The 26,158-nt window shown below is 49.6% G+C and overlaps 2 protein-coding genes across 19 annotated transcripts in view; both read right to left on the bottom strand.

Moving 5' to 3' along the window:
• AAR2 (AAR2 splicing factor) overlaps window positions 1-9,261 on the bottom strand; it is a 37,484-nt gene extending 28,223 nt beyond the window's left edge. Inside the window, exons 1-3 of one of the 2 annotated variants that reach the window (XM_015881274.2) lie at window positions 8,445-9,257; window positions 7,481-7,710; window positions 2,175-5,661 (exon numbers count right to left, since the gene is read on the bottom strand). In XM_015881274.2, coding sequence (XP_015736760.1) covers window positions 5,494-5,661; window positions 7,481-7,710; window positions 8,445-9,195 — 1,149 coding nt within the window. In that variant the 5' untranslated portion in view covers window positions 9,196-9,257 and the 3' untranslated portion in view covers window positions 2,175-5,493. Of the gene's footprint in view, window positions 1-2,174; window positions 5,662-7,480; window positions 7,711-8,444 lie in introns of those variants that run through there. The other variant, XM_015881273.2, reaches the window with a different exon arrangement.
• A 794-nt stretch (window positions 9,262-10,055) lies between these two features.
• The window catches only part of EPB41L1 (erythrocyte membrane protein band 4.1 like 1), a 66,949-nt gene continuing 50,846 nt past the window's right edge, over window positions 10,056-26,158 (bottom strand). For 8 of the 17 annotated variants that reach the window (XM_015881255.2, XM_015881262.2, XM_015881261.2 and 5 more), the window contains 10 exons: window positions 21,367-24,024; window positions 20,709-20,816; window positions 19,178-19,576; window positions 17,576-17,683; window positions 17,096-17,176; window positions 16,825-16,887; window positions 16,434-16,529; window positions 15,201-15,281; window positions 14,904-15,020; window positions 10,056-13,233 (listed from right to left, as the gene is read on the bottom strand). In XM_015881255.2, coding sequence (XP_015736741.1) covers window positions 13,225-13,233; window positions 14,904-15,020; window positions 15,201-15,281; window positions 16,434-16,529; window positions 16,825-16,887; window positions 17,096-17,176; window positions 17,576-17,683; window positions 19,178-19,576; window positions 20,709-20,816; window positions 21,367-24,024 — 3,720 coding nt within the window. In that variant the 3' untranslated portion in view covers window positions 10,056-13,224. The remainder of the gene's footprint in view (window positions 13,234-14,903; window positions 15,021-15,200; window positions 15,282-16,433; window positions 16,530-16,824; window positions 16,888-17,095; window positions 17,177-17,575; window positions 17,684-19,177; window positions 19,577-20,708; window positions 20,817-21,366; window positions 24,025-26,158) is intronic. The other 9 variants (XM_015881267.2, XM_015881268.2, XM_015881269.2 and 6 more) reach the window with 6 other exon arrangements.

Here is a 26,158-nt window from a genome sequence, read left to right as displayed (position 1 = left end):
AATCCTAACTCATTTTCTCACCAAAGATGATGCCTGGGACTGTCCACACACTCCTCCTCCCCACTTCCCTGCCATTCCCTGTCCCTCAGCAGCAGAGGGTTTTTTCCCCTCAGCAGGTACCCTTGGGGGACAGCCTGGTGGGCACACAGGTTTGCATGGAACAGCAGGCAGCGCTGGCTGTTCATTAATGCGAACACATTGATGTCATTAGATAAAATCCAAGAGAAAATCCTATTAAAGGAGTCATTCACCTTCCTGCGACTAATAACAGTCACCTCTGCTTGGAGACGTCACGGTGCACAGTCTGTTTTGTTGCTCTGCAGAGGCAGCAATGCTGGGCACCAGAGCAGGCAGCCCCTTCAGGACCAGCATGTGAAGGCCCCAGGAGGAGGTGAGCCATTGCCTTCTTGGTGGGCAGTCCAGCACAAACAAAGCTCTGTCTTAGCACCTTAGCTATGGAGAAAGGCTGGGGGAGCTGGGCTTGCTCAGCCTGGTGAAGAGAAGGTTCCGAGAGACCTCACTGTGGCCTGAAAGTATGCACTACAAGCTGGAAGTGTGGACACAACACTGCTGGGAGAACACCAACACTGTTTTGAATACACGTGATCTGTGACAATAGTCACGGTATCCCAGCACAGCTGGCCCCCCCAGCCCCAACCCTGCCATGGGCTGGCTGCCCTGGGCCCAGCTATGGCCTTGGGCACCTGCAGGGATGGGGCACCCACAGCTCTGGGCAGCAGTGCTGGGGCTGCACCGCCTCTGCATAAAGAATTTCCATTCACAGCTGACCTAAACCTCCTCTTTCAGTTTAAAGTCACTTCCCCTTGTCCTGTCACCATCTGCTCATATAAAAAGTTGCTCTCCCTCCTGTTAAGAAGCTTCTTTCAAGTACCAGACAATGAGTAATTCTGGCAAAAAGACAATAAGGAAATGTGCAAAGAGACATGGCAGGATTAGGGCAGAGCTCTGAGTGCCAGCTCACCAGCAGGTGGGGAAAACATTTGGGCATTACAGCTCTGGGAATGTCAAATTTGGGAAACTTCTCAGTGCTTCCAATACACGTCTTGTTTGACCCAGGAGGTGCAGAACAAAGGGATGGCCAATGGCCAGACAGGCCCCCAGCACAGCCATCACAGTGTCTGCAAAGGGGGCTGAGATGAGAAATTAGGTCATGGGACATCCTCACGTTGGTTCCTTCTAACCTTCATTCCTTGCCTGTCCAAAGGTGACACCTGACAGGCCTCCCAACAGCCCAAGACCAGCACAGCCTTCTCAGCCAGCTCCTGTGGGCCCTGTGTGCAGAGGTGAGCACAGCAGCAGGGCACACCAGCACAGCCCCAGGGGCAGCAAGGCACCACCATAGTGTGACCACACAACCCAGTACTGTAACAACGAATGGCAGCACCTTCCTTGTGGAACTGCAAAGCTCTGAACCAACTGAAACAGACCCAACGACTCCAAAGCAGCAGCTCTGACAGTCTGTGTATATGGATTTTTTCTCATATTGATTAACCCATTTAGACTTAGTTTATTTATTTGCAGTTAGGCTGCCTTGCAACTCATTTATGCTCTTAATGCAGCCCCTACAGAATCAATGCCTATTCTGCATTAATTACAGGCTCCAACACCGCTGTGCTGCTTGGAGCATCCTCCCAGCTGTGCTTCAGCTCCACTCTGTGGCTTGTACAGCACTTGCCTCAGCAGGATGGCTCTGGACTACTCCCAGTCTGCATGGAGGGAGCCACGCGTTCTCTGAGGAGGAGCAGAAATAACTATAGGGTAGGTGACCACACCATGAACGAGCAGCCATTCACAGCGCTTCCCTTTGATAGTAACAGGGCTGCAGAATAAACCACCGTCAGCTCTTCTGGACTACAAACAGTAGGATCCAAGAGAAGCGATTTCCTTTTTCAGAGGAAGGGATCAAGATGTTCTGCTTCATCTTTGTCCATTTTCCAGAAACTCAGTGCTAAGGCTCCATTCATAGCAGCTGGCATTATTTGTCCAGCTGACAAAGGTGCACCTTAGCAACAGCAGAAATGAATACTGCTCCTTACAGAGGTGCCATCTGCCCACAGCCTCCAGCTAATTGCTTCATTAATTAACTTAAGCAAGTATCTCATGTCTGTTATTTCTGAATTAAAAAAAAAAAAATTAGCAATACAAGACTAACAAACAATAGAAACATTTAATAGAAATAGAAGAGACTTGAGCTGAAACAAGACAGACATGACAGGTTAGTGCTGCTGGAAGAGACCAGGCAGAAATAACAAAAATGAAGCTCACCGTTAAGTGGTGTAAAGTGAAAGCAAGGAGCAGACCAGCACTGAGCAGTCAAGCAGTGGGACAAGAACCCCTCCACATGCCTGCACGGCATTAGCACTACACGACCTTGGTGCTGCTGAAGGACTCAAAGCATTGCTGTGGCAGGACTTAAAATACTGGTGACATGGCTGCCATGTAAAATCAACTGGACGTGCAGAACTACATTCTGGATGCTCACTGGTGACACAATGAAGTCATCAGCAGCAATCCCCCTGAAAACAGATAGGTACAGTCTACCTGCCCTTTTGACAATGTTAGCGAAGGAGGTGGATATTAAACAGAAGACTGCATGAGCTGGCAGGATGTTCTATTTCTCTTCCCAATGAAAGAAGGGTGTGCCATGTCACCGGGATGGCAGGACAGCTTTCTACATCCCATTTCACATCTTCTCATTTGCAAGACCGATGAAACTCTGGAAGCATCCCTCTTCAGGGTGGTGCAGAACAACAGAGGCCACCATACAGAATATGTATCAGCGAGACTCAGCTCTGGTTTGCCTAATGTTAAGCCAATGAAGGAAGTGAAAATTGAATGGTGGCTCCCAAGGCTGAATATAATCACACTGGGCTTTGCACTGTAGATATCATCTGCAGTGAATCTCTCAAGTACCCAGTGGTCAGCTCATGCCATTGTTAATTCTTAATGACCTTCACCCAGGACTGAACAGAATCCACATTCCAACACAATTTGCAATGAAAGCACATATCAGAGGACATGAACAATACCACTTTGCCTCACTGCAAAGCTCTGGCAGCTGGACAACTCACCACATACACACAAAGCCATCATACCTCATGCATCAGTGCCATTTCATTGCTGCCCAGCCTGACCCTAATTCATTGCTGAATCAGTGCTGCAAACACATCATCCGTTATACTTCATTAGTGTGCAGTAATCTGTATTTACAAACACACAAATCTCTCTGTTTTCAGATTACCATATCAGATTATCCAGCTATTTTAGCTGGAAGGAAGGGTAGTGTTATCACAGCCATAGGTGGCCTCAGGCTACATAAAGGCAAGAAGATATTAGCCATGACATGCTACAGCTTTCCATTTATGTCCTCCTTCCTGCTGAGTTCAACAAGAATAACAGCCCTCACCTCCTTCCCCTCCCAGACTTATGACCGTCTCCCCTTGCAAACATTAAATGTGTGTTGCTTCATATGTGCAGACTTCCCTCTCCCCCTTAAGTGTGCGACTGATCCATGGAGTTGAACTCTGAGCACTCAGTCTCGATCTGTATTTATCTGAAAGTTCCTTGTTTCACATGTACCAAATGGATGATGCCCCCCCAAAGGCCTACTTCTTCCTCACCTCTTTTGTGGGCCTAATTGGAGACATCTACTACAACCTCACAAAAAGCACAATGGAAGAACAATTACATTCTTGGTTCTTGGTTGCTAAAACTGCAGTTTATGACGGGAATCCGGCTGCTACATGTGTTAAACCTCAAAAACTAAACCTGATAATTAACTTCCAAAGACACACTCAAAGTAACCTACCCATCAAAGAAGCGGGAGCACTGCCAGGACAGTCTGCAAAGCACTGACACTGTTGGGCCAGACTGGTTTTCAGCCAGGAAAAGCACCAAGCACCATTCATCTTTTCCCACTCCAGACAGGACAGTCCCCACGCTCCATGCTAACTGAGCTTCTCAGTTACATCAGTAACTGGTGTTCTGCTTTAAAGCAGCAGAATCAGTCATTGGGTTGGTGCAAAGAACCAACCAAACAGGCACCTTTAATCAGATCTGGGATCGCCTGTTACAGACCATTTGTCCAAATGGCAATTGCAAAGACAGCACTCCCTGTGCACACAGGCAAGCAAAGAGCAAGACAAGATGAGCACAGTCACAGTGTAAAATATCTCAAGGATGTTAAGGTCAAGAAAGCACATAGAGTTAAGAACAAAACACACACCAAACTGCAGTGACCTTCCCTAAGGGCTCATTGTCTGCACTGCATCTGTTGAAAATGGACACACCAAGACACCAGAGTAATGGAGTTTGAAGCCCTTGAGGAAAGCGAAGAAACAGCATCAATGCAGCAACATGACAGCTTCTGGCGGCTGATTCCTGCAGTATGTTACTGATTATTTGGCAACACACAACCACATACTCCCTTCCCAGAACATGCTGCATTTGTGCCTTGCCATGTACTGCTCATTATGAGCTGCACTTGGGTATAACAGAACACACTGTGATGTTACTTCTGGGGATACTGGACATCCCAATGAGACAGGCCAGTGACACAGCACCATAAACTTCAGCTATATTATATATATACACATATATATATAAACAGAATTGTACAGATGTTTTCTGTACACGAGACCAAGATAAGAAGATTTATTTTAACTACAAAAGATTGACAAGCAGTGTTATCTTGTTAGATACACATACAAATATCTGAAGAAGTCTACCAGATGAGATGGTTAATGAGCAGGTTACAGGGCTAAAGCCCTGCACAGGTCCAAATGACGCCCACAGAGTTTTCCTACAACCTACCTTGGGGATGATGGGGAGAAAGAAGAGACTGTCTTTTGTGAAAGTACTTAAAGTTTCTGATTACAGCAAAACAGAAGGGAACAGTTCAGGTCTGACACTCATCTCATGCCAGTTCTCCTCTGCTTCAAAACCTGGATGACTGCTGTCCAGTATTGAATGTTACCAAACTGTTAATGTTCTTTTACATCATGCTAAGCAGAGCGTCAGCAGGAAGTACAAAAGGTTTCCACAGTATTAGAGGAAAAGATATTTCAGTATTAGTGGTATAAAATGGGATGAATTCTGCTGCAGCTTTGAGCAGAATGCCTCACTCCAGAGGCATCAAACAAGAGCAGCACCGGCTCCAGGCATGAGATGCACCACCTCCAGCCCAGCACAACAGATAAAACCAGAGCAAGGAGCTGTTCAGTACAGAAGAAGTTGTTGGTGACGGGGTAGAGGAAAAACAAGGTGTGCAGAGCCACATGGCTATGTTCAAACAGTTCCAACAATTCCGGTCATCTCATGTGGTAAAGAATTTTTTTGTTTTTTCCATGTCTGTCTTTACAGCAGCAAGAGAAATTAGTGACAGAATATGACTTAGGAAGCTGGAAAAGTTAAGAAGGGTATGGAGAAAAAGTGATTTTAGAACAGCCATTTGTTTCTCTGTGAGCACTTTGCTTAGTCTGTGAGCACACCCTCGGAAAGCTCCACCACTACAGGGGCACAGTCGTCAGGCTCTGCCTCAAAGTCCCACTTAAATTTCTTCGTTAGGTGAGCTTTGAATTTTTCAGCCTTTTTCCTTAAAGCTCCATCAACAGCAGCACTGCACGTGTAGGAAAAAAACACCTGAAAGAACAAAGTAGATGTCAGTGAGATTTGTGGCACATGCTGTGCAGCACCAACAGGACGTGGCAGGGAATGTTTCGAGACAGGTCCACCAGGAAAGGATGAGACTTCCTGGCAACTAGACCTGTTTGGGACAGCCTCAGCAGCACCTGCACATCCCCTCTCATCCCACAGCCATCCTGCCTTCAGTTGAGGTTACAAACATTAAGGCAATAACTCTGTTACATAGTAGTGCACACGCAATGAGACACATATTACAGAATTCTGAAATATGCTCAACTGTGAGCAAAAGATCCTTGTGTGAGCAGAAGGGAAAGAAAAGCTGCCAGCGGCCACTGAAGGCAACACAGCCACACTGAGGGCATCAGCTCCATCAGCCAACATGAAAAACAAAGGCAGATGAAATCCGAGGGCATGCAGGACTCAACTCAGGGGCCCCTGAACTGGGAGGACAACCAGCAAGACAAAGTGCTTGGAGAACTCCCACTGCATGGATGGAACAGCTGGCTGATGCATTCTTTGTGTGGAGTGCACAGAAGAGCAATGCGACCAATCCCCTGAGGAAGGAGAAGGCACTGCCCACCTCCATCAAATACCCCGGACATACCCTGGGCACACGACTAATCCTGCTGGCACCGAGTTTCTGCTGCTGAGATTTACCAACATAATTGCTTATGGTTTCTTATTTTTAAAATCACATTTTGCTTGGATTTAAAGTTTTGGTTTATTCATAGAATCATAGAATTACCCAGGTTGGAAAAGACCTTGAAGATCATCAAGTTCAACTGCAGCCTAACCAGTACCCTAACTCTAACAACCCTCTGCTAAATCATATCCCTGAGCACCACATCCAAATGGCTCTTAAACACATCCAGGGATGGAGATTCATCCACCTCCCTGGGGAGCCTATTCCAGTATTGCTGATCTATCAGCAGTTGCAGTGACTGGGAGTGACTTACAGGTTTGCCCTTGCCTGTCTCAGCACCAGCAGTGTATTTCTGCTGTTTGGACTGACCATAAATCCCATACAAACAACAACCTGATTTCAGGAAACCTTCACGTTTGCATAAAGCAGGCAGGAGCAGAAAGGCTTCTTATATGTTATCCATACCTTCAGCTCAGTAAGATTTAGCTGCAACTTCCCTGCAGGCTGAGCACACCATCCAAGCTGATCAGAAACCACCACCACTCTTTTACACCAAGCCACGTGTTTTTAAACGAATGGTATTTGGAGGGGAAAAAAACTGATCAACAAACAGACACCACTTTGCACTCGCTCAGCCCCTCTCGGAGATGTTCAGCTTCACACAGCTGAAAGCCCAGATCACTTTTAAAACAAACATGCTGGTTCCACCCAGTCACGTCAGTTGTCCCACTCCAGAACTCCAAACCTGCACCAATGGACCAGATCACGGTCAGTGCTATCTTCAAGGAAAACACAATAGAGAAGACTCAGGCCTCACTCTGTGCTGCAGCTGTCAACAGCCTCTCCCCTCAATACCTCACTTTGCTGGCACGTGCGTGCGGACCAACTCCAGTCCACGGTGCTTTAAATGCTTGATCTGCTGAAGGCAATAAATGCTCGATGTGCATTGGTAGATCAAGCTCATAGATGACAAGAGAGGTCATTTCTGTGTGAGCAACGCCAGGAAAAAGTAAAAGGAAATGTCAGTGTGCCCTCACGGAGGACACAGGCTCCCTATCTCTGGCAGACTCAACAGCAGCTTACTTCCTCTTGAAGCTTCTCTCTGTATCTGTTTCAATGCCCTGCATGCCCTGCATTCTGACTCCCATGGATCAAGAGAACGCACAGCCGTACCTGCAAGGTGCTGGTCAGAAAGTTGTCCTGGGAGACGATGTCCACAAAGAAATCAGACGGGATTTCATTCAACTGGTGGTACAGGACAAAGATGAGATTGGCATAAAGGTCCTGATACTTTGCAATGGCAGCTTCAGAACGGCACAGGATGTTTAACAGTCTTTTCCAGTGCTCAAATGCATCGTATACATTCCCAATCAGGAAGCAGATAAAAGCAAACTGCAACTCAGCTGCAGGTATTCAGAAAACAAAACAAAACAGGTAAACCGAGGTATAACCAAGGCACACATCCTCTAAAAAGCTCTGCAGATGACTGCATAAACTGTAGGTTTAGCTTGGGCATATAAACAACCTTCAGCCCTCTAAGTGACTCTGCAAATGGCGATCAATACTGCCAACACCGATTATTTCCTAATGCTCTGCTCTTCTCCCATCTGGAGAGAAAGCACAGTGTAACCGGGCAGGGCTCCTAATTGTGGCTGCCAGCTCTGCAGGGCGGTGCTGCTGGCACTGAGTGAGGAGCTACAGGAGCACCTGCAACACTCACAGGTGCACAGACCTGCACACAGCCACTGCCGGCGCCCTGCAGGCGTTCACCTCCTCCTGTACCACGGCTTGCAGGCGCTGCCCCCAGACGCAGGGATGAGAACAACGGAGGTTGTGAGCAACGAGTGTTTGTCTCTTTTTCAGAGCCAGGACTCAGCCTCGCCAGGCGCTTCTCACCAGCCAGAACCGGTGGCTCTGAAGATTGTTACCTGCACCCGATGCGATCACCTTCGCCTCCCCTCCAATCGCCCGCAGGAATTCTGATAACGAATGACTCGTGTAACACGACAGACCACGTGAAAAACAAACGCTCACAACTCAGCCCAGCCGGGCTCCCGGCCCCTCCACATTCAGCACCCGCCCCCCGGCACGGCCACGGCCGGAGCTCCGCCCGGGGCTGTCCCCGCCGCGCACTCACCGAGCAGGTCCTGCGGCCGCCCGGCGTAGCGCCGCGCGATGACGTTTTCCAGCGCGTAGCTGAGGTCCATGCAGTGCCTGGTGATCTCCTCCGGGCTGGCTCCCTCGGGGTACGTCCGCCGCGGCAGCTCGGTGAAGCGGATCTCGGTTCCGGCTCTGGGCCGCATCTCGGGCAGCCTGGCCACGCCCTCGGCGTAACTCCCGCACCCCGCGTCGTACGGCGGCAGCTTCTGCCCCGCGCGGTCCCGGCCGAGCCGCCCCTCCCGCACCGGCAGCACCTCGGAGAAGGCGCAGATCCGCCCGCTCTCCGGCCGCAGCCGCTCCACCGCCGCCTCGCCCACGAAGCTGCTGAGGGCGATCCACTTCTTCACGGTGTCGTACGGGTACGGCCCGAGGAACGCGTCCATGTCCCGCAGGTCCCTCCCGAGCGCCTCCTCCTCTCCCGGCGCGTCCCGCAGCTCCTCGCTGCCCGGCTCCCAGCGCAGGGCGCGCACCTGCCGGGGCCGCAGGCAGAGGAACAGCCCGGCCCGCGGTCCCGTCTCAGTGCCGCCGGCGGACCGGGCCGCGCTGCAGTGCACGAAGTGCACCCCGGGCGGAACCATCTTGACGCCGCGGAAGCGGGGCCCCACGGTCCAGCTGCTGTAGTCGATGCCGAACTCGGTGCCCTCGGGGACGCCCAGGACGATCACGGCGGCACCCTCGAAGAAGAGCCGCTTGGCCAGCTCCGGGTCGGCCCGCAGCCCCGCCATCATCGCGGCGGGCGGACAGGGCCGGAAACGCGCGGTCCTTCCTCCGCTCTGCGCCCGGGCCGCCCCATGCGCCGCGCACGAACGTTCCGGGCCGCAACTCGTTCCGCCTCCGCGCGGTCCCGGAGGCCGGGGAGCCCCGCTGCGCTGCGGCCGCTCGACGTGACGCCCCGACAGCCGAACCTCTGCTTCCGTCCGGTCTCCACACAGAAGCGGTCGCCCTCCGCCCCCATTAACCAACGGGTAATCCTTCACGATTAACAGTAACACGAAAGAGTAACCCTCAACCGCAACCCAAAGGGGGACCTTAGCCATGAACCAAAAGTGTAACCTTTAACGATAGCCCATATACTTAGCCTTAACACAAAAGGGTAACTGGTAGCCCAAACTGGTAACCCCAAGCCGTTCACTGTAACCCCAAATGAGTGAGCCTTCATCCTAACACAAAAGGAGAAACCTGAATGCTTAACGCTAACACAAAAGGGTAACCGTATCCATAGCCCAAAATATTAACCCGTACTCCTCAATTCTAACCAAAAAGGGTAACTCAACCCATCTCCCAAAAGGGTAACCCTTAGCCCTTAATACTAACCCTAAGCTGTAGCCCTCAAACATATCCCAAAAGGTAACACTTAATACCCAACCCTAACCAACAATGGTGACCCGCTTAACGCTGACACTAAATGGCAACCTCCAACCCCAAAGGGTGACCCTACAGCCCACGGCAGGACAGCCATGCAGCATCACCACCAACCACCACGTACAATACCTATGGGGGACAGCCCGCTATGCAGCCCCTGCATGGAGCCCCTGTCCCCATCTGCGCATCCTCTTTGGTGGGAAGGAGTCTGAAAAGGCCGCAGAGCTGGTTTAGCCTCAAACACATTTATTTCACTTTTATTGAATACAAGAACAGTGAGCACACACGCGTACACCACCGAGCACTGAAAAGGAGCATGACTGGAGGGGGGAGAAGAAGAATAAGGGAAAAGGGGAGTTAGTGAAGGAACAGCAGAGCACTGCAGTTGGTTGGTAAGGTGCTTTTCAAATATAAACATTATTGTTATTGTTACTGTTACTATCACTCATGCAATTGCAGGCCAGGTTTGGAATAAATCTGTGGGATCGGGTAAAAACAGGCACTCATGTCTCCCGCCCCTTGCAGCAGAAAGGCCCCTGGAAGAAAACACACCATGCTGAGCTGCCCCAGCCTGGCAGGTTGGTTTCATCCTATTTGTTTGTTGGTGCTTTTATTTATTGTCGTTTTCTAATTGAAATGCTGTCGCCCATTAAACAAGCTGTAAAAACCACAGAATGGGGTCCGCTCACTCCAAATATAACTCGTCTGAATCCACGCTCAGGTCAGCTCTAACTGTATAAGGCCACTAGTTTGAGCAGTAACCTTCCTTTTGATAACTGTGCAGGTGATGCCAAAAGCAGGTGCCTTAGCTTCAGAGTAGCAGCGGGTGGCTGTAAGAGTATGAAGGCCATGTGAGCTCCTCTGAGTATAAACCACAGTGTGCCGAGGAACAGTGAGCGCAGTGTGCGGGCCATTGCTAATAGGTGAGAATGTCTGGATGCCCTGCACAGGCACTGAGAGCAGGTCCTCTGTCACCCGGTGTCTCTGAAAGTACAACCGCAACTGACAGCTGCCTGGGGTGCATTTAAAAAGCAAAGAGAAAAGTAGCCTCTTTGCAGCTCCCTTCACTCTTTCTGGTTTGGGGTCTCATCTCTAAAAGCTGCAGGTCACAAGCAGCTGACCGCACTTGGACAGAAGCTGAGGGAGAGTCACCACCACCGACCCCTTCAGGGATGTGACAGCACTGCCATCAGCCAGCAGCTGTCCCCTGCCCCAGCAGCCTGTGCTCAGGTTTACCATGTTTGTAAGGGAAACCGATAAACCTGAAGGAGCACAGACTTCATGGGGACATCATAACGAGCAGCTGGTAAACCAAGGCTGACAGAGACCAGGACAAAAGAGCTGAGTGTGGTCTGCCGCAGCACCCTAACGGCTCAGGATCTTCCTTCTCACTGTCATCCTCAAATACATTGTGGAATTGGTTAAGTACACCTGTATCTGGGCACAGTCTGTATGAAGGGTGGGAGACTAAAGGCAAAATGGTGTAGAATTGTGGCCCCTTTTGTTTCTGCAGGAGCTATAATTATTAAAAAAATAAATAAAATAAAATAAAATAAAATAAAATAAAATAAAATAAAATAAAATAAAATAAAATAAAATAAAATAAAATAAAATGAAACCTGTTTTTTTTTCCTTTTCTTTCTGGTTTTGGTTCCAAGTCTATTCTAACCACCTGGTTCACAGTGCACCAGGCCCTGGGCTTAGCCTGTTATCCCCTTCCAAAGGCAGCCACAGAGGAGGCCTGTCTCTAAAGGCCAAGCTGTCAGGCTGTGGGGCAGGCAGCACCACTGACACCACCTTGACAAGTGCCTCCTTACGTAGAGGGCCTGGGCTCTGCTGCCCAGCCTTGTATACTTGGGATGCTCTTCCATGACAGTGCAACTTCTCCCGTCCATGCCTTTGGGCAGCACCTGGAGGCAAGGCTGGGGAAGGACTGCCTTCACCCTCCAGCACCACCACCAAACCTCAGTGCCTCAGACAGCCTTTCCATCATGCCCCGGGCAGCAGGAATGGGAGCAGGAACAACTGCTCTGCTTCCAACCCTTCCTACTACAAAACTCGAATAACCCCATTGCTGGGATCCAGAAACAATCCAAAGCAACCCAACTATCATCACAGCTCAGTGAGCTGGAGAGGAGCAATGAACCCTGCAGCTGTCACCTTGTTTCCAGCTGGTTCTGGTACCTTTGGGTGGGGGCCAGGGAGAGGACCCTTACCTAGGGCTGCACGAGGAGCATGAACCGATTCCAGCACCCTTCCAACTCACCACTGACAGACCACTTCCAAACAACCCACACAAAACAGCAAACCCAGACCTCCTGCTACCACGCGGATCAGCCAACAGGATGGCTCCCACCTCTCCCCCTCCCCTTCTCCCTCAAAACAGCAGTGGCTGATACCTTCTCCATTCTCTCCTTGCAGGACGAGGAGTCCTATTGTGATCTGAGAGACTCAAAGTACACCAACCAAAGTCAATCCAATAGTTAATAATTTTAAAATGGCATCATGTTTACCAGCACTGTTGAATCATTTCAATATTCTTCCCCTCCCCCCTCACCCCCCCTTGTTATATATAATAATATACATAACTTAAATGCACATCCATACGAAACCCCTACAGGCTGCATTTTTATAAATGAAAAACCATATGCATATCATTTGTTCTGTTTGAAATGAACTCCATCCTTAAATACCTTCAGAGAACAAGAGGTTAGACAAGTGCACAGAGAAGAAGGTAAAGAACAGAAGGGGAAGAGTTAACAGAACCACAAAAGATGCAAAAGAACCAGCATGGAATGAGGAGGAGGGCGAAACCACACTTCCAAATTGGAAAATAACTAAAGTAATAAACTCAATGTTTTTCTCTCTTCTTTCCAGAGGTGGGGAATGGTTTTGCTTCTGCCTGTGTTTGTTTTATGTCAGTTTGCTTATTTCTTGCTTTGTTGCAAAGCAGTTTTTGTTTCCATTCAATGTGCAACAAATGACCTCATGATTGTGTATCCTTTAATGTAACATGCAAGATGGTGGCTTATTGTTTTACTGTTATTAGTATGATTTTTAAACCTTATTTAATCACCAATCCAGCAAATTCTTCAATTTTTCTGCAAAGAGGGTTGGTTTTTTTTTGTTGGTGGTGTTGTTTGCTATTCATTTCCAGCATATAGCAGCAGTGCAAGGATGCATTTTGTTTCCTGTTTTTTATATATATATATATGTATGTATGTATATATATATATATATATTATATTTGCTATTCCTTTTTTAAAAATGTTTTGTCTCTAGCCATGAACATTGCAGCCAGGATGTCTATGTTTTGCTGACAAATCCAGCATGAAGGCTTCTTCTTCACTGTCCTCCAGGTCTGAATACAGATGCTGACTTCATGAACATGTTGGTCAAGATTCCTGTACAAGGCAGATGGAAATGACTGGTCACGGGGTGCTGTAACATTCTGACCATCACAGGGTTTCTGTTTGTTGAGAGCAATGGACAGTAAACTTGCAAACCCTTCAGGCCACTGTTTGTATTTCCTTACCAGAACCTCTGGCCATTAGCTGGACCTCTCAGTTCATTGAGCTGATGTTGGTGTTTGGGGAGATACCAGCAGATCACTGCTAAAGGCTTCTTTAATTTAAGCTATTCACTTAAAATCAGGTGACTTCCTAAGAAATACAGAAACATCTAGGCTCATTTATACTGTGTTAAAGGAGGTGAGAGCAGACAGATGAAACGGCCTGTCTGACCCTCCAATATGCAATAAAGCTTATCCAAGCTTAGAAGTTGCCTTTCAAAATCTTCATAGAGGATAAACAGACTTCATAAGAGATAAACACCAAATCCATTTCCAAGATGTCTCTCAAAATGCACCTGCAGTCTGGCTGGCTAAGGAGCTTCTCATACATGTAGTGCAGCTGCCTTCCAAACCTCCTTTCCCTTTTTCAGCATGCTCCTCTGCCCCTTAGCTGCTCTGATACAGAAGTGTATTGGGCTGTGCCATAGCTCTGCTGCAAAAAAGCTGCTGCGGTCTCTTATAGGGGAGCTCTCTTTAAATTGTTCAGAAGACCAGGAGGGGGAGTCCCCTGGGGTTCAGTCTTAGAGAGTAAAGGGGTCCAAGACAGCCTGTTGCTCTTCAAGAAGAAAGTCTTAAAGGCACAGGAGCAGACTGTCCCCCTGGGCTGCAAAATAACCAGCGGGGTAAAAGACCAGCGTGGATGAATAGGGAGCTATTCTTGAGGCTCTGAGAGAAAAAGAGAATCTACCTCCTGTGGAAGGAGGGATGGGCAACTCAAAAAGAATATAGAGAACTCGTTAAGATGTGTAGAGAGAAAATCAGAAAGGCAAAAGCTCAGCTTGAACTCATCCTGGCTGCTGGGTTATAAAGGAACAAGAAACCTTGGTGATTCTGTGATTGTATGGTTCTATAAAAGGGGTCAGAGCAAGGGGGTAAGAGTGGGGCATGACTCCTCAAGCCAGCTTTGCTCTGGAAAAGAGGATGTGTCTGCTCTGAGGCCTATGTGGGGAGGTGCAAATCCTGGGAATGGGTTTGCAAAACCTGCAGCCAAGTTTCTCAGTATGTCTGCATTATGGGTATCACCTCTTTCACTCCCTGCACAGAGTGGACAAGCAAGTCCTTCCTCTTTACATGCAAATGATTCTGACTCCTCAACAGAGCAAGACGCTGGCAGCCATGATTTGGTGACTGTGGTGCTGGCTTTCTAACAACCACCGCACAGCCATGCCTGCAGTCACAGTCACACTGGAAGCACTGGCCAAGAGCTGCCACTTCAAGAGCAGCCTGCAGTTGATGGGGTCAGTCCCAAACATTGATAATGGCCAGCTGCGGAAATGTGCGCTGGCCGTTTTGAGTAGGAAGGTGAGTAAAGCCCATGCAGTGTGGAAACACATGCTCTGCTTATGCAATCACATGGGGGACTGGGCCAGCGTCAGTGAAGAACCTTTGCAAGGGACTTTGCTGTGTTATTCCACACCATATGGAGAAAAGGGACATGCAGTGGCACTTGTACAGTTACATACATAGCAAACATAAATTGTACCTGATGACTTCTCCACCTACCTGAGGTTTCTTGTCCCTTTCCTCTGGAGAAGGTTCTGTTTCTCTGTATACCACAGCTTTGGTTACCAGCATGTCAGGATGCTGTAGTTTTGCCTCTTTGATGGCTAAAGCCAGTGCCTAGAAACCAGAATGATGAACCCATTCATTGCTACTTTCCTGAAGTGCTTTCCTGAAGCCAAACATTCCTGCTCTTTCACAGGCCAAGTAGGTGCTGATGGACACCACTCATTCTGAGATGAAACTGGGGTTTCCTGTGAGCACCACTGCATGCCCTGGGGACACAATAACTGCTCCTACCTGGTCCTGGTCCACATCTTCATCTCCCGTGATAATTATGCGCTTCTCTATCCTGGTCTCCGAAAATCCTCCTTTCACAGTCTGTGCAAGAAGAAACAGCACTCATTTGCACCCCCCAGGACCTGCCTCAGCCCCACACTTTGCAGGCTACAGGCTTCTGGGGCAAAAAGCCTAATTCAAGGCCTTGCCTGCAGCACGTGGTCACAGAATAGATAACAGAATTTATAAGCCATTAGCCTGCATGTGAGGGAGAGGAGACAGATGACGCCCAGAAAGTTGTTTCTGGAAGACATAGCTGCCCACCAGAGAAGAGATAACGCCAACCTAATCTTAGGAACTCCTTGAGTTATTTCATGTATGTCCCACTAAACCTGATGTAGTTAGAGCTAGCATGACGCAGGTAGGGCAGAAGTGGACAGGAGTATGAATGTGAGATGTGTAAGGAAAAGGGCCGGCAGCAGGTACTGAGCACCTCTCTTGCTTGCTCAAATCTCTCGCTGGATTATTTTATTTACGTGTATTTTATTTGGGAATGAAGTAGCCATGGGTGAAATCCACTGATGCAACTATCCCTCCTTAACCTTCTGTCATCTATCCCCCCTACTTTAAGCTGCTCCAGCTCTAATAAATCTGATAAACATGACTCCCATAGTTGAGATAAAGTGAGGTGCTCTGGCACAGACGTGAGGTACCTGGGAGCTGTGCTGTGGGATTTCTGGGCAGGGAGCATCTAGGCTCTGGCTCCAGATATGTCTGGGAACACATGCACCAGTTGCATGGACAGGGGAGTTGAACACATACTGGTGACAGTCTACTGCAGTCACTTCCATCCCTGCTGCTGCCTTCAGGGCACAGAGCTTCAGCAACATCAAGTTCCTTCTCAGCCCAATGACTCCCTTCCTTCCCAAGGCATGGAGGTGGGCATGGCACTCAGGCACAGTCCATGTGGATGGTACGCAAGTGATGAGCACCTGATGTCTGTCAAACACAGGTCAGCCGTGTCTGAAGTCCCCTGCAGTTGCATCTGGCTGAATGGGGTGGGTAGAACAGCTGGGCTGAACAAGGCACTGAGCCAGCTGATGATTCCCCAAAACTCAGCATACACTTTTTCAGCTTGTGAAGAGAAGAAAGGCATCTTCTTCTGTACTAGGCACAGCATAAATCCACCTTCCTCAAATTCCAGTGGCTTTCATCAGACCCTTCCCTAGCTGCCCAGTTTGAAGATGCTCTTACCTTGGTAACGTGGGTAGTGGTAGAAGTGGAGAGGGTTTCTGCAGTGGCACTGAATATGCTGGTGATCAATTCCTTCCCAGCAGAGCTGCTGCTGATCTGCATGACAGAGAAAAGCAGCTGGTCCCCAGGCCCTAAATTACCAGCACCTTTCCACTGGCACAGAACTACAAAGGGAGCAACTTTCTGCCTTGCACAACAGAGAGCACAGCAAGGAAAAAGATGCTGCACTGTGCTTCCAAGTGGACGTGTGCTATTTCAGGGCTGGCAATAGCTACCCCAAGCTCAGACCTACAGAAAAGCTCTCTCCACAGCGCAGAGATGATCTGACCACCTTGCCCAGCCCTGACTGCCAGCCCCAGCCCGGGGCTGACTCCCTCCAGTGCTCACTCACCGGTGACACAGAGCGAAGCTCTGTCATAGAGCCAGCCCCTTTCCCAGGCTTGGTGGTGTTATCCTGAAATCAGAACACACAGACATGTGAGCTTGAACACATCACACAGGTGAGCATAGCCAGAGGGCAGATCTGGAGCAGGGCAGGTCACCCTGGAGCCCTCACTTCCCCTCCCCACCCCTGCAGATCTATTTTGGTCTCCCTCCTCAGAGGAGGAGGCCCATGTGGGACAGCAGCAGCCCCAGCTCCCTGAGGGACCAGCCCAGCTTACTGAGGTTGTTGGTGTGGTCTCTGTGGTGACAGCACGAACAGAGGCTGATGCATCTCTGCTGCCAGGCATGCCTCCTTCCACCTGCCAGAGACAAAGGAAACCCAGTGAGTTTGGAAGTGCCTTTGAAGGGGTGCTTTGAAGGCATGGTGCTTTAAATCCTTACTGCCAGAGAAGCAATGCACACAGGCCCATTGCCCTCTGAAGACATCCCCACATGCTGACATGTGGCATATGGAGTAGGGGAATTATGTGCAGGGGCTGGGTGCAGTGGTGCCGGCATGAAAAAGTAAATGCAGGATATGTTCAGACAGGGTTTGGTTTGATGTTTTGGGGACTCTGGCAAGACAAGTGCAAGCAGAGAACCCCAGTGGCCTCACTCAGCCACTGGACCACACAGCACTGCTGCATGCAGAAAGGTTTTGCTGAATCAAGGCTCTGCAGAGCCACTGGGAGAAGGGCCATTGGACCCAGCTGTGTCACCTGGGCTGCTTCTGGGGTGCTGAACTGGTGAGCAATGGAGGCATCGTCGGTCTTCTTTGTGCCTGGCCCCGGGCTGACTGTTACAGCATCTGTTTTTGGGGCTGGTGACTGCAGAAAAAAACACAAGTCAGTCACTGCTCCAAACCGCCCTGCTTCCCAGGGTGCGATGAGATACAGCCCTACAGCAGTGCTCCTCCTGAGCCAGCCTGCATGAGCAGTTCCCGTGGAATCTTCTGCAAGTGCCACCTGTGTGTGATATCCAGCAAGTGTCACGCTGAGCCTCACCTGGACAACGAGCAGAGCCCAGGTCACTATCCTAGGCTAATGGCTACCACGCAAAGCACCCTGTATGACTGACATACCCTAAATTAGACCCAATACTCCATCCCCAGGCTTTTACAGAATCTTCTTTTGATAGATTCATGGATACATGTTTCTGTATCATGGGGACACAAGTGGGACACAATGAGCCTCTGCTTGTGGCACAGGCAAGGCTTGTGATGGTGGTTGTTCCTGTACTGTAATGTGGTTCGCCTATCTCCAGCTGGGTTGGGGGTTACTGAAAATGAAGAAAAAAAGAGAAACCCTGTATCATATTTCTGTGTACTCCATCAGTCCCCAACATCTGTGGTAACACCTGCATGTCAAATGGAGGCTAACTTGGGAAATGGAGAGAGATTTCCAGCAAGTCCACAGCATTTCTGAGTCAGCCATGGTCCCTGCCCAGCACTGGCCACACAGCACCACGGAGGCTATAAGCCAAGCCTGTGGCCCAGCAGCCCGCTGCACAGTGCCCCACAGAAGGCCTGGCTCAGGGGAAACTCACTTTCTTCTGTAGCTTTCTCCCAGATCCAGGGCAGGACGTGTGCTGCAGGCACGTCCAGGAGCACCCACCTGGCCAGGGCTGGGAGCTGTGGTCGGTGCTGACAGAGCTGAGCACACAGGAAACCCTGTGCCTGCACAGAGGCCATGACACATTTTGTCCGAGGTGGGGTTGGCCCTACTGTCCTGTCTCAGAGGCACGTGCTCCACTTCTGCTTGCAGTTTTCTTCTGTGCCACATGCAGTTTCCTCAGCCCTCCTGATAAGCACTCCTGGCCGGACTGACCTCCACCACCCTTGGGCTACTCCCACAAACTACTTTGTCAATCTCTCCCAAACAGGCACTACCAGACAGGTTAATTAGGAGCACGTTTCTCTTTGCACTCAAACTTCATGCAAAACACAGGGATGGGGCCATTGATTATAACACAGAACATGTCCTCCCAGCTTCCGATTTGCTGCAGTGACGCAAGGGGCAGGGTAGGCAGCCAGACACAGTGCATGAAGAGATGAAGATGACCTTCCTGGTTATCAGATTCACAAAACACAAGACAGCACCATGCACCTGCCAAACTGAAAGAACCATGCAAGACAGACAACAGCATGCATGACAGTAAAACAGTTAACACTGGACAGAAACCCAGGGCTGTATGAATACTAGCATGCTCTTCCAAACTGATGTGAGACTGCACATCAACAAGGCAACGCCAGGCACCAGGACAGAGAACATGGAGAGATGGTAGCACCAAAACAACCTTGGTAGAACAACTTCCCTGTGTACCTCTAGCTGGGAGATGTCTGGGCTGGGCTGGGCGACCTTCTCCCTAGCTCTGCCATCCTCTTCCAATCCAGGAACTACTCTGTCAGTTTGCTGGAAAGAAATCAGGCCTTCATCTTCCATCTCAGTCTTGTCCTTGTCCAGCTCAGGCAGGCTCCGGGAGATGTCCTCAAAGGCTGTCCCATGGAAGTCACTGATCACTGTAAAGTCCACCTCTGCTTCCAGGCTGGAGGTTGAACTGACCGTGATGCTGGAGCACTTGCGCTCGATGGCCAGGTGGTTGTCCTTCAGAAACACCGAGTCCTTCTCCTGGTCCTGCTCCTCATCACCAGTGTCACTCTCAGGAGCCCTGTGCCGAGGTGGCTTAACTTTCTCCTCGGTGCCCTCCCTCAAGCCTGCTCTCTGAATGAGACACAATGACGGAGAGACATGGAGACAGTGAGCACTGTGTGGCATGGCAGCGCTGGCTGTGCCAATGGAGGAGAGGGGAGGAAGAAGAGAAAAGGCAGCAGCAAACATCACAGAGTAGAGTCAAACACAACTCAAGCACGGAAACCAAAACCTTTCTGACAGCAGCGACTTTGCAGGGGTGTGGGGAGAAGGGTTATTCAATCCCATTTTGCCAAAAGCCTAGTGGTAATTAATCACTGAAAAAAAAAGGTCAGTCACACAGAAAAGCTTGGCCAGCTTAGAGGCACATCACCACACCTGGTGAAAGCAGATGTATGCAAAACAACAGTTCTGTTAAGAGACATTCAGAAACAGCTCAGACGCCAATGCTACCAAACGTCAGAAAAACCGAGCATGAGAAAAGTGTCCCATCAGCCAGGTAGGTTGGTGGAGAAGCGAAGGAGTGTGCCAATTGCACTGAGCTCAGCCCAAGCGGAGCATCCACGTGCGGCTGGCGGGGCAATGCCCCAGAAGAGGGCCAGGCACAGCACGCCCCCCCCACCTCCCAGCGCCCTCCAAAGGACTGGCTCCTAGGGATGCAGACTGTGTGTTCAGTCAGTGTAATTGACAGCACAATCAGAGCCGAGGGAAGACATCCCTGCACTAGCTGCTCCCCAGACATGGACATATCTCTCAACTCTGCCATCAGAGGGTGCATTCCCTTTGCCGTTTTGCTATGAAGTGATAGGAAATCAAAACCCATGCGTTTACTTGCTTTTGATTCTCTTTAGGAGATCAGCTCCTCTTTAGCTTCAGGATTAGCTCCAAGCCAGCTGATGCCATGGGAAGCCTAGCTCCTGGACTATGGTCCAAGCATTTGCAGCTAGAGCCATCCCCTGCAATGTGCCAGGCTCTGACAGCTCAGGCACCTTTTGTTTGCAGTGCTGGGAGGTTGAGAGGTATGAGAAACAGGGTGACAAACAAACTCAAGGGGAACACGCCTGCATACGTTTGTGTGTTCATGTACAAATACATTCATAACAGCTCTACAATGGGGAGAGGAGCTGGAAGCATATAGTCCTCAGCTGCTTAAGGTGAGCTATCACACTACGGCAAGAAGCAATTAGTAGAACAGCACTGAGACCTTTAAGACCACTGGAACAGCAGTCTTTAAATTCTCTTCTTTCATGGTAGATTTTAATGACGGGTCAGATAAATCCTTTTCTTCCCCACTTGGTTCCTGATATTTGCTCTGGATCAGAGAAAACAGTTAGTTTTAAGGAAATTAACTCTAAAGAAGCTGATCTAGTGCTTACAAGAGCAAAGAAAGCTATTTCATCATCCAGCCACCAGCTTGCCAAAGACAGGGTAGGATGGGTAAGGCTGATGAGCCAAGCAAGAAGGGATATCAACGTAATAAATGCAAGGGTGAAGCTGGAAGCGTGGGCACTGCTGCTTGGTGTGTGCGCATCTGTGATGGACTCGCAGCTCCTTAAGCCACCCCCCCCATCTCCCTCTCTTGTTCCTGGATATGAAGCTTGGGTGGCATTCTCCAAGTAGCCAAAATGTTGGGCAGAGGGGAGGTGTCACAAAACAAAAGCCAATGAACCAACTGGCCAGCAGGTCTGCATTCAGCAAATAAGCCTGACCACACACACACACACACACATACATAAAAGGACAGGGGATGCAAAGCAACTGTTCTCAGTCAATGGATGTGTGAGGTGCCACTGAACATGGTAAATAAAGAGCCACACAACATGCGCATGAACTTTCCATCCGGACAGTTCATTAGAAGTTACCACGGCTTCTGCCAGTGTGAGTTCACAGCCGGAGTCAGAGGAAGCCAGGTCAGCACTGTCTTCTCCTTCATGCTCCAGATCAACAAAAACACCTTCTTTCAGAGACAGGAGCTGTGAGGAATCTCCTGGACCGGCTCCTTGCCTGAAGGCAAAGGAGTCCACACTGGACAGAGATCCCACTGGAGCACCTGCCTTCACTGCAGGTGTGATGGGGGCTGTGTTCAAAGTTGTGTCCTGTGACAGATTCGTCTTTCCCTTTGCTTTTGCTGTTGTTTCAGTTTCAGATGCATGTACATGCTCTTGTCCTTCCTGGGCTGTCCATTGTTCAGATTCATTTTGCTCAAACATCTTAATCTTAGATGCCACCGAGGTTTTCTTGTAGCTGTCACCATCCTGCCAGCTACCCAGGAGTGGGGCTTCAGTGACACCTCTGTGCTCCTGGCGCACAGCTTCGGTTGCCGCAGTATACATCAATGGCCCAGACTCTCTCTTCTCTATTCCACTGCTCACTTGCACCTCTTCCCCACCTTCACACACAAAGGTTGAGAGCTGGTACAACTTGCTGCCTTGACACAAACCTGTTATAGAGGAGTGGGAATGCAAGACATCAGCATCTCCTGGAGACTGCAGTGACTGCTCCAGAGCAAGCTCACTGTTTCTAGCAGTTTCTCCTGCCATAGAGCTCCTGCCTTGCAGAGCTTGTCCGGCATTAAACTCCAAGTCACAGGCTGGCTCTTGTGCTTTGGTATCTGCAGTGTGAAGTACCCCTCCAGACTGAGGACCCTTTTGGGGCAGGTGTCCTATTATGGTCTCAGCTTTTTGTTCTGGTTCTTCTGCCTTGGGTGGCAGCTGTTCCATGCCTTCATCTCCTATCAGCTCTCCTGATGTGGGCTCTACGTTCTGGGAAAGCCCTTTTATCACAAGTTGTTCCTCCTGGCATACCTCTTCTGTATTTCTCAGGGTTCCCTTTGCTGCAGTAGGATCTGAGTTCTGGACCACTTCCCCTGTGACAGGATCTCTGAGCGGGATTGTCTCTGCTGCACTGCCCTTGCTTTGGTGTGGTCCTCTTGCAATAGCATTTGCATCTTGGTATGTTTTCTGTGTAGCAAAGTGCATGTCTTGTTTTTTTTTTACAGATTCAGGACTCACATCCCTGGGTATTTTCACCTCTGTTACAGGGCTTGTGTCCTCAAATGCTTCTTTACCTACTGCAGGGCTTGCCTCCTTGCACGCCACCTCTGCTGAGGGGTTCATATCCTCAGGTGTGCCCACACCTCTCACAAGGCTGGTATTCTGGGACAGGTCTTTGCCCTCGAGTTCCATTTCCTGGGCTGGCTCTGCAGGGCTCAGCTGCTGAGGAAGAATGCCAGGGGTGGGAGTGCTGGGTTCACCCTCCCCCAGCCCCACAGTGGCACGAGGGCAGCTCTGCTGAGGCACACCTGATAGGGGTAATTTTGTCTCTATCTCTTCCATCTGTAGTACAACTGTGGAGCTTTTCTCCTCCCTCTCACCAGATAGACTTCTTTCTGAGAGCTCCCACTCTTCTGTGGAGACTTCCAAACCCCACTGCTCTCCTGCAGTTGGGTTCTGTCCTGGGCTCTGTCTGGGGTCATCAGCCCTCTTGAGGGTACACGGCCTCAATCCTCTTACTGACCTTTGCAGATCCTTCTCATCTGACCCCTCCTCTTGGGAACACAGTGTACCTTTATCTTCCTCCAGTGTTTTGCAGCCAGTCAGACTCACTGATGCTTGCTCTTGCTGCACTGAAAAACCTTCCTCCTGCTCCAAGGGAGAATGTCCTGAAGGGCTTGTCTCATCACAGCCTGTCTCAGGCTGGTCTGGCACTACAGAAGGTTTTTCTGACACTGCTTTCTGTTGTGCATACACTGAGGAACTGCACTGGGACCTTTCTCCCAGACATGCTGTGGGCCCTGGTCCCTCCCCTGGCCTATTCACCACAGTTTCTTGCCTCACTGCTGAGCCGAGCTGTCCTCCTGCCTCTGTGAGCAGATGCATTTTATTGTCCTCCTCTCCCTCCAGATCTCCTAAATAAATGATCCTCTGTGTAGCAGAAGTCTCCGTGTTGTCATCACTAGACTTCACTTTAATTTTAATGACCTCTGTGGCTGCAGTTGGTGCTCTGGCATCCTGCTTCCTGAAGGATGCAGAAACAGGCTCCTCAGACACCATCATGTTTTCTCCATGGAGAGGGCCTGGCCCCAAAGTCTCAGCCCTTTGTCTCTCTTCAGGTTTCTGATGTGGCCTGGACAGACCTAGTTCACTCCTGGTTACCCCCTCAACCCTCTCTTTGGACTTCTCCTCTGCTCTCTCATGTGCCAAGCACTTTGCCTCTGTGCTGGGCTCCTCTCCAGTTTCCTTCTCATAGGTCTCATCCTCCCAGACAGACTCAAAGTCTTCAGGACTAGCAATCATTTTTGCTCTCTTCCAGGTATCCAGATGTTCATCTGCTGGTTGTTCCTGGCCTGCCACTTCCTTGGCTTTCCCTACTGCCATCTCCACTTTCGACATGCTCACACTCGTTTTCACCTCTGAAGTACCCGCACGTCTTTCTTCCTTCTTGACTCTCAGAGCTTTCTTTAGAGCTACCTCTTCCAGCCTAGTGGTTTCTCTCTCTATAAATACCCAATGCTCCGAGCCCTGCATTGCAATTGGAGCAAGAAGAGTTAGCATCAAACATACTTTACCTAACAGCTGGTGATTGCTTTCATGAGTCACAGACAGCTGTCCTGCCTTAGATGGAACTGATCAATTACTACTATTGTACATGCAAGGGTTGAGGCAGTCTCTATATGAAGCGCCTGGCAACTCGCTGATGAAAGGAAGGGACTGAAAAAATAAAAGGGGGGCTGGTGCCCTGAAGATGACAGTGTACTTCTATCCTCTGCAGGGCCTGCAACCACGTCCTGTTCTGATTGAAGGCTTACTGACATATCTGCTAAATCTGTGACTTCTTTGGAAATAAAGAAGTGGGAACAACAGACTGAGAGCTGTTAGGATGCTCTCTATGAAGCAAGAGAGCACAGTGAGTCATTTCAGACTCTGACCCCCCATTTTCCTACTGGCTCTGGCAGTTTTTGTGATAGCAAAGAGTGAGATTTTGCTGTAAGCAGTGGTCTTTATTTGACTACCTTTACTTTCACTTTCATCCACATGCCCTAATACTGCAGCAGACTGAGCAAGAAGTAGCGTGAGCAAGAAGAGAAGCCACCTCAAGAATCAGAAAGGCCCTTTCCCTTTCTTACTAGATGCCACTGCCCAAATTCACTCACAGAACCAATTATTTAGCAGAGGTTTCTGGTGAAGGTTTCAGCAGTTCAGAAAAGTAACCTGTACGAGATTACCTATAAATGTAAAAGCCTGTGGGCTTGGCAGCTGAGATAGCTGCAGGGACTGCAGCAAGGACCAGGTGAAGGCTACAGAGCATCCTGCAGCAAGGACACAGCGAGTCTGTGATACAACAAAATGCACCAGTGCTGCTGTGCAGAGGAGGATGCTAAGATCACTGTTTCTACACACACTCAGTACATTCATGTGTTGGTCCCACAAGATACCTGAAGATATCACAGGCTCCAAGGACAAAGTACTGTTAAAATTCAGCCACTTCTGGAACAGAAGGTTGAAAATAACCCAGAACGACAGAGCAGGAGGAAAACAGCAATGAGCATTTTTGTACTGATGAGGAAGCCCAGCAGCCTCCCCAGCCATCCTGGGGTACATGGCACACACATGAAGGGCAGAGCTGTGGGCACAGTACTGCAGAGCTTACCACAGGGCTCCTGTACCTATCCTAGGCTGGCTCAGTCCACAACATGGGATGCCCAAGGCACAGGCCTGCAGGACAGAGCCAGCACTGCTTCTGTAGGATGAGAAAGACTGACCTCCTGCACCACCACTGTGTACAGCAGCCTCAGAGGAGTGCAGCTAGTTGTGCTCTCCCTGTTCAAACTAGGAAAACCATGCTGTGCCAAGGAGAGCTGGACTGCCAATGCGTTATACAGGGAGTGTCAGGTTGAATGTTTGGAATCATTGCACCTGAAATGGAAACCTAATAACTGATAATGAACAAGGAAAAACAGAGGGCAGAGGGAAGCATAGAGAGAAGAGATAAGTTAAGGTCAGAGGAGAGAAAGAAGGGAGGATACATAAATGATAATAGAAAGGCTTCCACAGGGGGCTGATTAAAAAATCCCTGAATCATGAAGTGATACGAGTTGGAAGGGACATTAGAGACCATATATTTTCCACGGGCAGCTTTCACTAGATAAGATTGCCAAACACCCCATCCAACCTGGCCTTGAATATCGCCAGCACTGGGTTAATACACAGCCTCTCTGGGCAGCCTGTCCCAGTGTCTCACTGCTCTCACAGTAAATAATTTCCTCCTAACATGTCATCTAATTCTAACTTTTCTCAGTTTAAAACCGATGCCAAAGAAAAGCCTGTGGCTCCTGCCACACAGCATCTTTAGGCTGTGGCTCCAGCACCACCTGGGCCATCAATGGGCCTCACACTGGCTCCTTTCTCTCTTGGGCTCTGATTAGAGTTTATGGCTATTGCACAGCAACCATGAAAATCTGCCATGAGAACCACCAGGAGCTGTGCTTCAGCTGAGGCCCCACAGAGCTGTGAGCAAACACAGCACCCAGCTGGCCACTCTGTTTCATTTGTGGCCATGTGTACCCACCATGGCGGGCACTCTCCCTTAGGATCAGGTACTGCAGAGTGACCCCATGCCATACTTGCTGGCTGCATGCTCTGGGTGGGGTTCCCC

Source organism: Coturnix japonica, chromosome 20 (assembly GCF_001577835.2).
Source record: "Coturnix japonica isolate 7356 chromosome 20, Coturnix japonica 2.1, whole genome shotgun sequence".
Taxonomy (NCBI): Eukaryota; Metazoa; Chordata; class Aves; order Galliformes; family Phasianidae; genus Coturnix; species Coturnix japonica.
This window is presented reverse-complemented; position numbering and strand designations above follow the sequence as displayed.